This window comes from Acanthisitta chloris, unplaced genomic scaffold, assembly GCF_000695815.1.
Source record: "Acanthisitta chloris isolate BGI_N310 unplaced genomic scaffold, ASM69581v1 scaffold20032, whole genome shotgun sequence".
NCBI classification, from domain to species: Eukaryota; Metazoa; Chordata; class Aves; order Passeriformes; family Acanthisittidae; genus Acanthisitta; species Acanthisitta chloris.
This window is the reverse complement of record NW_008661256.1, coordinates 4,165-14,790: the sequence shown is the minus strand read 5'-3', so window position 1 is coordinate 14,790 and position 10,626 is coordinate 4,165. Positions and strand designations below refer to the sequence as shown.

Genomic DNA, 10,626 nt, shown 5'->3' with positions numbered 1-10,626 from the left:
CCCTCCGCAGCCGGGGAGGAGAACCCTTTGGGAATACGGGATGTCTCCCTTCCAAACCGGCAGGGCTAGGCACCCCCGGGCCAATGTGCCCCTTGGGTTGGCACCCCTGGGTGGGCAGGACTGCACACCCCAAAGCAGCCTCCCTGCAGTGGGTGGTCGGGTGTTCCCTGGGGCACAGGCTCCTGGGGATCCCACCCCTTCCCTGGGCTGGGGGTCTGCAGGTGACATCCCCAGGGTGGGCAGGAGAGACAGGCGTTACGCTTTGGGTAGGCAGAGCAGGTTCCCACGGGCAGGGCTCCCTGAGTCCTCCTCTGGGCAGGGCTCCCCGAGTCCTCCTTTGGGCAGGTGCCAGAGCCACCCCAGCGAGTGCTGTGCTGCTTGCTGCTCTGCCTGGCTCTGGGCCAGACCTCCTGCGCTGCCTCCATGGGTGGGAGTGAGCTTGGGAAAGGAGAAGGCCTGCACGTCCGAGGTGGCTGGTGGAAGCACCCAAATTCACCCAGTGCTGATCTTTTTTTTGTTGGTGTAAAATGCTTTTTAATTCCATAATGTGCCTGGACACCTAGTCAGAGCTTAGGTTCCCTCTGTGCCTGGTTTGTAGCAGGAAGAGATTGGCATGTCCCAAAGAGAGTGGCACTGCATCGTGTTTGCCTACAGGGACCTGCTTATCCATGTCCCAGAGACTGTCCTGAGCACACCTGACCCTGTCACTGTAGCAGAGCCTGGGGGGTGCTGTGAGACCAGCCTGTCCTCCCAAGCCTGTAGGGGTGACACGTCTGGTTTTCCCTTGCTGCTTCCCTGCAAAGTCTGGTTCTCCATGTCCCTGAACATCCCCCATTGCACAGCAGATGAGCTGTATCCTGCAGCCGCCGTAGTGTGGAGCGGTGGGACGCGGTGTGACCGTGTGTCTGCTCGTTGCCGATGCCTCTCTTGCTGTGTCTCCTTTCAGTGACTCTCTATGGCGTGTTCACCAACCACTACTCTGCGAATGGCCCCTCTCGTTGTCTGCTGCTGGAGCTGCTGGACATCAGTGTGTCCGAGCTGCTGCTGCACTCCAGCAACCAGGGCTGCTCCATGTGGATGATCCAGCACTGCGCGCGGGACGTTCTCGAGGCCCTGGCTTTCCTGCACCACAAAGGCTACGTGCACGCAGACCTCAAGCCTCGCAACATCCTGTGGAGCGCCGAGGAGGAGTGCTTTAAGCTCATTGACTTTGGACTTAGCTTCAAAGAGGGAAATCAGGTTTGGAATGTGCTGCTCTTGAAGTGGATGGCTCTGTGTTGAGTTGTGTGGTTCTGTGATGCTTTTGGCTCGTGAGTGTGGGACTTGACATGATCTGATCAGAGTAGTAGCTGAGCTGGTGCTGAGGGTGTCCTGGAAAAGGCTAAAATGTTATCTAGCCCCGGAAACAAAAGCTCATGTTCCCATTCTCCCTGCATGTGTTAGCCTTTGTGCTACTCATGACCCTGAATTCCAAAGTTAATGATGCACAGATAAAAGTGGTGTCCCAGCTTCCTGGGAAGTTGGCTGGTTTTTATGTAGGCAAACGAGTGGGAGCACCCAGAAATGTAGAATTCCCTTTTATCATCCCTTATCATATGTAGTAGTAATCCAGGCTTCACCATCAGCCTTCCCAGTCAATTGTGTTATCTCTGGCAGTGTCCTTGTGCTTGTTTTTAATTTCATCCTGTCTTCAGCAGCTTCACTTTTTCAGGAAGTCTGGATGTTTCTTTCCCATGCGTATCAAAAGGCCATACCCTGGTCATGAGTGGGCAGTGTTTGTTCTTTACTGACAGGGACAATCTTTGTCTGTTCTGCTCTGTTTTTCCTGTTTGCTGGGCTTTTGCTCCCTCTTCTTGCTGTCATTTTTTTTGTTTGGTGATAACAAGGTTTGTAAGTTTGTCCTTGCCCTTTTTATTCTCGTCTGTGGCTTCTGGTGAAAGCAGAGAGCCTCAGGAGGTTCTGCTGTTGGCTTGATAGAGCTTCTTTTCACCCCTCCCTCTCTCCATAGCAGCCTGTGAGGGTCTCAGTAAAGCTCTTCCATGAGGTACTCTCGTAGCACATTTGCCTTTAATCAGTGAGTGATGGATGGTAAGTCTAGTAAATGAGCTATAATTTTTTCTGTGTCCTGCCTATATTGTCCTGGTTTGTCCCTATTCCATGCACTTTACTCATTTAGATGTTTTACATTCTTTTTTTTCTGGTGCACCTGGTATTGACAGTACAGCCCACTGATTGTGAATATCAGAGGGTTGTGTGGGTGACCTGTCTCTGAATTCTTAGGTACAGGAGCTGTTTTTAATGTTTGGACTTCTTAACTCCTCCATGTTGTCTTCAGTTCTCCCACATTCTTGGCTGAGTTTGTGCTGGTAATCTGTTGCTGTCTATCAGGAAAATACATGCTCCTGGTGTCCTGTGTCTAATGCAGATATTTTTGTTTAATTCAGATCTGTGTTTTCCTGCTTGCTCTGCGAGTTGCCTCATAATAGTTGATTGAGTGTTTTTTTTGCATCCATGGTTCCTTCCAATCTGCTTCTTTGGACTGAGTTTCCTTTGCCCTTTCTCAGAAATTCACTGACTGTATGAGTGAACCTTCTGACCCTGCTTTGAATGTGCACTGGGTATCAGCGTCTCCTCCCCACCCCTGCCTTGGGCAGCAGCATACGTGCTTATTACTTCCTTATCTGAATCAAAGATCATCCTGCTTTTATTTATGACAGCCCTGCCAAGCTTCTCCTTACATAAATTTTCCTGCCGTTACTGTTTAACAGAGAATGTCTGTTCAGAGCAAGGGCTTCACCACTTACAGCTCCAAAAATGCTTTAGGTGGTAGGAGTGAAATTCCATCTCGCTCTTTTTACTGGTGCTGTTGACCACAGTGTTTTCTCTATCTCTAAATGTTTTTGGTGGAGCTGCCAAACTGCTGCTTTTGCCATGCTGGAGGTTCTGCTCCTTGCTGATAGGAGGAGGGACACTGATGAGCAATTTGTGTATCCATTTTGGTTTTTTTTTTTTAAGTTCATAAACCACTTTTGAGTTCTGTTGCCAGAAAATATCTTCTGTAAACTTTTCAGTCAGAGGACCACCTAATCGTGGTTTGAATATATTCTCTTGGTAAGAATTCCCAATCCAGTCCTTATCCAGGAGGAAGTAGGCTTGCATATTCTCCTGTCATTCTTTGAGGTGCATCAGTGTGTCTAAAACAAGCCTCACCATGTTAAAAAGGTGTAGCATGTAGTTTGTCTGTGCATGCTTAGCAGACTTGGCTAGACAAAGCCACAGCTGACTGATCAGGTATTGCTTGGGAGCAGGAGGCTGGACTGGAGCCTTCAGAGCAGCCTCTCCAGCCAGCACTTGTGTGAGTTTATGCTTTCCTCTCTTTTAAGCAGGCAGCGTGTGGGCATTTTCTTTCCCTGTGCCAGCGATGGCAGCTGGGCAGGTATTGATTGCTGCAGCACTTCAGGCTGAGATGGGGAGAAAAAAAGAGGTGTGTGGGAAGCACCTTGGATAATTTCCTTGTCTGAGTGTTAGGTGCTTGCTTCATTCTTTAAATGTTTTGTTCCAGAGAACATCAGCATCTGAATAATGGCAGCAGTTACTGATCTCACTCTTCAGACAGGGCTGTTTGCGCTCTCACACAACCAGTGGGGGAGAATAATGTGGGTGTTCAACCCTTATCCTGAAATTTCTAGCATCTTCTGCGCTTAGAAGAGGTTAAAGTGCCAGTTCACAGTGACATCCAGCCTCTTCTTCCCTGCAGTGCTGTCTTTCAGAGAGGTCAGATGTGAGTGGGATGCCTGCTGTTTTGCTGGAAGATGTTTTCTTTCCAGACAGTCTTGGTTTTTTTTTTCCTCAGCACAGCAGCATAGGGGGTTGAGCTGCCTGCCTCACATGACTGGCTGTACACTGCTTTCTGTCCATTCAGCAGTGGAGGACCTCTTTGGAAGGATGTCTGTGAGCTGATTTAAGGGTAGAGTGGAGAACCTAAGTCTGGAAAATTAATTTTGTCTGTGTGTTTGATCTCCTGTAGGATGTGAAATACATTCAAACAGACGGGTATCGGGCTCCAGAGGCAGAACTGCAGAACTGCCTGGCACAGGCAGGGCTCCAGAGTGAGACGGAGTGTACCTCTGCTGTGGATCTATGGAGTCTGGGAATCGTTTTACTGGAAATGTTCTCAGGAATGAAACTGAAACATACAGTCCAATCTCAGGAATGGAAGGTGAGTGAGAGGTGCTGCTGTCCTGCCTGCATCGAATGAGTCCTCCTGCCTCGTGTTCGTAACCTGGATTTGTGAGATAGCACCTGGCAACTAGGTAGTGTTTCCAGGATGTTTTTCTAATCCTATTGCCTTGAGAATTAAGGTTCCAGAGCCTTAAAGACCCACCTGACCTGTGGGACTGGCATGTCTGAATGCTGTGTGTGTTCAGGTTACGGAAAGCTGAGGGCTCTGGGTGTCTGTGTTTTGGGCCTGTGTCTTGCTTGGATTGAGAGATGAGTTGTGCTGGCTGTAGTTCTCACACAGTAGGAAGAATGAAATGGATGTCTGATGTCTGCCAACTAGTTTAGCAGCACAATTACAGAGGAATTATTTGCTGGTAGCTCTAATTTCGGGAGCTTGTTGTAAGTCAGTATTGTGAGAAAACAAGAGGAAGGCTCTGTGTTGTGAACCTGGAGCCTGACTCTGTTCTGTAGGAAATTATTTTGTATTCCCCTTCCTGATCAGAGTATCCTTTCACAGCATCATAGCCTGCACGTGGAAATTTCTAGTTTTTGCATAGGCAAATGGAAAAAACTTATTTTGATGTAAGCCTGCTAGTTTAACATGGGCTATTGCAAGCTTTGCACTGGTCTGTTTTCTACCTCCCTAAGCACTGTTTCCTTTTCTTTCCAGACAAACAGTTCTGCCATCATTGATCGCATATTTGCCAGTGAAGGGGTGGTTAATTCAGCCATTCCAGCTTATCACCTCAGAGACCTTATCAAAAGGTACCTTATCATATATGATAACTATTGCTTAAAGATACTCTCCGTGAAGACAAGCCCATTGCCTTGCTCTTGGCAGCTTAAATCTGCAGTATTAGATGTGGGCTCTTTTTTAAATCTCCCTGCCACTGTGCTAGTAACAAGTGCAAGCATTAGCAGAGATGTTTTGGCTCCTCTGATTTTGGCTTAGTTTGGAGTCAGCACATAGAGAATATCAGTCATGATGATGATTTGCTGCTTGAGTACTTTGCACTTACAGCTGATTAGATTATATTTGGAAAAAACTGGAGACTTTTCTTCTTTTGGGGAGTGTTGTCAGAAATGAGGGAAGGGGGACAGACAGTTCTGCTTCTCCACTGCTGTCAAGATTCAAATGCACTTGTGCAGCTCTGCTGAGAAGTCTGCTAAAGGGATTGTTTTTGCTGTCCTGTGACTGCTCTGAGGCTACAGAGTGAATGAGGACACAACTTGGCAGAAATAGTATCGGGAGCCACTGGTTAAGCCAAGTAGGGGGATGTTCTCAGGCAAGCCCTGGGCTATTATCTGCTTTGAATCCCATTTGTGGAAAGATGTGGGAGCACCTTGGAGTTCATGGAGTGCAAGAAATCGTATGTGTGTCTGAGATGTGGGCTGAATGGCCTGAGGAGGTGGTGCTGGAACATGCTGTGTTCCTCATGAACTCGTAAGTGAGCAACTTCCATTATTTGGTGCTGAGAAACATCAAGAAGAAAATCCTACTATAGCATGTACCCAAAAGCCCTCAGGGGATCCTTCTGGTGTGCTTCAGCTGCAAATTGGAAGATGTGCTTCTTTCTCTCCTCTTTGTACTATAACCACCCTGCAGGTAGGGTATTCTTCTGTACTGGCTTCCAGCCTGAATGGAATTTATCAGTGCAGGAACATCACATGCAGTAACATAAGGGTGTCTTCTCTTCCAGCATGCTTCATTGTGACCAAGGAAAGCGAGCCTCCGCGGAGAAGGCTTTATGCAGCCCCTTCTTCAGCATTCCCTTTGGTAAGCTGTGCTTGTTGCCTCTGCTCACAGCTCTCTCAGCATGTGCTGGAAGCAGCACAGTGTGCAGTTAAACTGTGTTGGTTCTGGTTCTGGCTTTGTTGGTGCTCCTCTGTCCATTGTTGCTCTCTCCAGCCCCATGGGCTGACCCTTTTCCCTGACTGGACTCCCATTAAGTTCTCACCAAGATTGTATTGGCAGCAGCATTCAGATGAGGGGAGAGAAAAAAGCAAGATATTTACCTAATATTGTAACCACTGAGGTGCTTTTAAAGAGTGCAGTGCTATTTATGGTGAGTGGGTGGGTTTTCTTATGCCAAGTGTTTTCCAGTTCAGAAACCACCAGGAAGGTGAGCAAGTAGGGCAGTGGCTGATGGTGACATCTGCTGCTGCCTCTGCACAGGTCAGATAATCCCAGTGTGTTCTCGTGGTGTGAGCCTGTTTTTGCAGTGACTAGTCTGCCTCTTCTGGTGCCTCTGTGGCAAGTCATGGACAGATGTCACTGTCACTTTCTCTGGTGCACTCTCCTTGATTTAACCAAATAGTGATGTTTCCCCTGGAGCTTGCCATGTGGATGACAGAAGCTTAGCAAAAGATGGGCTGAAACTGCCCTGTTTAGGCTCATGTATCTCCCTGTTTTCTGTTCTAAAAGTAACATAGTAGCACTCTCTAGAGCTTGTCTGCTTTCAAGAACACCAGTGAAGAGTTCTGCATCCAGCTTTTCTGCAGCATTAATAAATGCTTCAGGCATCCAGCTTCTGGCTGAGCTGGCATTTTCCCTTGAATCTTAGCCCTGCTTTTCTTAAGCTCTTTGGTACACCTTGCAGCGAAGGTTATTAAGCGTTGCTTCTTACAGATACTGATATTTCTGTGTATTAGGCAAAGGTAACAAACTTTTTCCTGTTTTTAAACTTCACTTGTGTCCCAGAGACTGGGACTGTGTAATCAAAGCCACCTTCCATGGCTGAAGCTTGCAGCCAGTATTGCTTTAGAGCAGAGGGAATAGTCTATTGGCAGTGCTTTGTGGTCTAGATTTAAACACACAGACCTCTAACTGTACCTAGGAAGGTGCTTCTGTGGTTAGTTTATATAACACCTTCCATTTTTCTTAGTTCTCTTTGCTGGTTCTTTTCTTTGCCAAACTTGTACATGTGCCTGTCTGCACAAAGAGGCATTTACTGCTGCTTTCCTAGGAAGTCAGAAAATGATCTGTCATTGCCTTTCACTTGGACACAGCTTTTCTGTTTAGACCAAAGACAGCTGAGAATGGCTTTCCTTGTCATTTACAGCCAAGTCTTGACTTTCCAGTTCATCAACTTCTTTCCTGTGCTACTTGCAGGCTCCGTGTTGTCAGTGTGGTTGGTATTGCCTGGCATTTGAAGACGAGCAGAGGGGCTGGACAGAAAGCAGGTCCTAGGGCAGAAGGGTACTGCGAAAAATGCATTTGTCACTTGGTTACAAGAAGACCAGGTGGCTCAGAGTCGTAGGGGGTAGTTTGTCTCACTCTCTGAAAACAGACATAGGAAATAAAGGACAGACTTACTTTAGTGTCTGTCTCATCTCCCAGGTAGTAAGTGGCAGGGCAAGAAGAAACAGCCTCGAGTTGCACCAGAGGAGTTTTAGATTGGATATTAGGAAACATTTTTTCACCAGAAGGGTTATCAAGCATAGGAAAAGGCTGCCCAGGGAAGTGGTGGAGTCACCATCCCCAGAGGTGTTTAAAAGGTGTGTAGATGTGGCACCTGGGGACATTGTGTAGTGGTGGACTTGGCAGTGCTGTGGGTTGGACTTGGTGATCTGAAAGGTCTTTTCCAACCTAAACGATTCTATGATTCTGTGAATAAAAGGGGTAGCATATAAGACCAAGGTGACACTTAAATGTTCTTGCAGTGTTCAGTTCACCTGATGTCTCTTGGTTGCTAAAAGATTGTCTCGGTTGGTCCTAGAGCTTCCCTTGGAGCTGGAACATGCCTGGTTATCTGAATGCAGCACCTTCCTTCAAGGGCTGCCCCTGAATGCTGTCTAGGCATCATCTAGACTGATAAGGCCTTTCATACTCTAAGCTTTTTATAATGGCTCTTCCATGTCAGGCAGGAGGAGATTTATAGCATCTGTGCTTGCCTTGCATCTCTTCTTGCATTAAGATCAACGTCGTCTGCCTGTGCCTGGCAGAGATGTCAACTCTCTCATATGTATTGTGTGCTTAGCTTGGAAAAGTATTTCCAAGGAAGTAATAGTCCACTGTCTTTGAAAGCATGTTCAGAAGGCTCAGACTGAAGTATTGGAACCATTTCTCTTTTCCCTCCTCTCTCTCATGTCAACTGGCTGAGCTGTGAGTTACTGCTATTGTGTTCAACTGCTGTAGCTGCCAAAACAAATAAACATATTAACACCCTCCAGGTACTGCAAGTTGGGCTGCCAGATCTTAAACTCATGTCTGGCTTGACAGTCCCATCCAGGAACATGAAACCAAGCTTTTTTTCCTGGGGAAGTGACACTGTCCCTGCAGCTTTGAGTTTGTAGAGGACTGAGTGTCCTCAGATGTGAGTCTCTGTTTGCTATTAGCCTTTCCACCTTGACTGTTTCCTTCTCCTGCAGTAGTATCTATGCTACACTGTTCTGGGCCATCCTGCAGCTGTTTGTTTTCTAGAGTCAAGTACCTCATGTCCAATGCCCAAAGGGTTTAATTCTGCTCCTGTGAAGTTGTTCACATGATGACTGCTCACCCACCTTGTGGCCATGCGTGATTCTACAGCACTGCATTGTTTAAGCAGCTAAAGTTTTCCCCATTTCTGTTGCAAGGTTGTATGGTGGTCTTTAAAACCATGGATTGCAGTTGGATTTTGAGGCAGGGGGAGGGTTTTCATGGTGTTCAGAGAAGAACCGAATGATATTCAAGGGAGATCTGAGGCCTGTGCCTTTAGTATAACTTAAGAACTGGAGTTACAGAAGCTGACCAGCCTGTTTTCATCTTGTCTGGTAGCAGTAACAGGAGAGGCAGGTTGCAGAGTAGTTCTTTCATCTTCTTCCATCTCCGTGTGTATGAGGCAGTTTGTTCAACTAGTATAGCTCTCGAGATCACATCAGTTGCTGAGGCTGAGCTAAGTAGACACAACTCTAGTCTTACTTTTAAAAGCAATTTCAGGTGCTGGTCTCAGTGTAACTGCAGAGTGCACTGAACCCTTTGCAAGAGCCTCTCAGTACACAGCTGAAGGTAAGCTGGAACAGAGAACCGAGACTGTAAATGCAGGAAATAGGAGAGCGAAGGAAAACTGTACCACAAAGAGCAGTAACTGCTTGTGTATCACAGTGTATATAAAGTCAACTTCCTGGTTTTTTGCTCCTTTGACTTTGATTTCTTCTTTTTGATTCTGTGGGTGTCAAATAGCTCCTCATATCGAAGATCTGGTGATGCTCCCCACACCTGTGCTGAGGCTGCTAAATGTTCTAAGCGATGCTTCTCTGCAGTGCGAAGAAGAATATGAAGGTTCGTGCAAGTCATGCAATTCCCATATAGCAGTGTTGTCTTACTCTGTTTTGTTTGGCTCTGGGAATGTGAGAGCAAGCAGTTGAGCTTAATTAATAGGCACAAGAACAGCGAACAAAGAGCTGCTCAGCTGAGATTTGGTACCAAGTGGGTCAACTGCACCGACAGAGAATAGACTAAGAGACTGAGAGAGAAAGCAGAGCTTGTAGGGAGTTCTTAACCTTTTTTGGTTAAATGCTCACAGACTTCATAATGTGTGTGTGGCTGTGAGCTTCTTCTGGACACATACAGGATTCTGGAGCCCAACAGCAAAGATTCTTGAAAGTTTGCTAATGAACTTATCCAGGATCTCAACAGAAAACTGAAATATCTCATTGAAGTTGTTAAACTGTGATATATGGCCAGGCATGTCTGTGGAATTTGTAGTTCTGCTTGCTGTCAAACCCATGTGAGTGGCAAAAGCTAGAGAGCTCTGGGGACATGAGTTTAAAGGCTGAGTTCTGCTCACACAAAGAAGGGTTTGTGGCAACTGCTTTAGTTCCCCTTCTCCAAGTGCCATAACAAGCACTGTAAATCCCAAATATTTTTAGCTACTGGAAGGCCCATCTTTCTGTGCAAGGAAAAGCACTGTTCCTGTGCTCCAAACCCTGCTGTCAGAGGTTCCTTGCCTGCAGGTCTGTGTTCCTGAGGCTCAGTTCAGACACTTCCATCCCGTTACATGGCCATTAAGCTGTGTCAGCTGCTGCTGTGGCACCTCGTGCTTGTTTATTTTAAACTGAGGGGGAAAGGCTGTGTGTCGTCTGAGTGTTCTTGATGTGCTCATCTCGCCTTCATTTGTTTTTTGGCTCATCAAAGTTTGCAAAATGAAAGACAGTCAGCTCTTTTCTTTCTCAGATATCCTGGAAGACATAAGAGAGGAGTGTCAGAAATACGGACCGGTGGTTTCCTTGCTTATTCCAAAGGAGAATCCTGGTAAAGGCCAAGTAAGTGAATGGTAGGAAGAGGCTGTGTATTTCCACATACACTCCGTGTGCTGCAGGACTGCTGCTCAGTGCGTGGAAATCTCCTGGCTGATGGTAGTGCTAAAAATAGATGGTTATTTTGAAGGACAGCACAGGTTCCTTCCTGGTTATGTAAGGCTGCCA

General features: G+C 46.8%; 1 protein-coding gene across 1 annotated transcript in view; it reads left to right on the top strand.

Moving 5' to 3' along the window:
• Positions 1-946: 946 nt before the first annotated feature.
• Positions 947-10,626, top strand: part of UHMK1 (U2AF homology motif (UHM) kinase 1) — a gene marked incomplete at its 5' end in the record, with an annotated part of 10,210 nt that continues 530 nt past the window's right edge. The window contains 6 exons of the mRNA XM_009070169.1: positions 947-1,239; positions 4,028-4,219; positions 4,892-4,986; positions 5,922-5,998; positions 9,383-9,481; positions 10,376-10,464. Of these exons, the coding sequence (XP_009068417.1) occupies positions 947-1,239; positions 4,028-4,219; positions 4,892-4,986; positions 5,922-5,998; positions 9,383-9,481; positions 10,376-10,464 (845 nt within the window). The remainder of the gene's footprint in view (positions 1,240-4,027; positions 4,220-4,891; positions 4,987-5,921; positions 5,999-9,382; positions 9,482-10,375; positions 10,465-10,626) is intronic.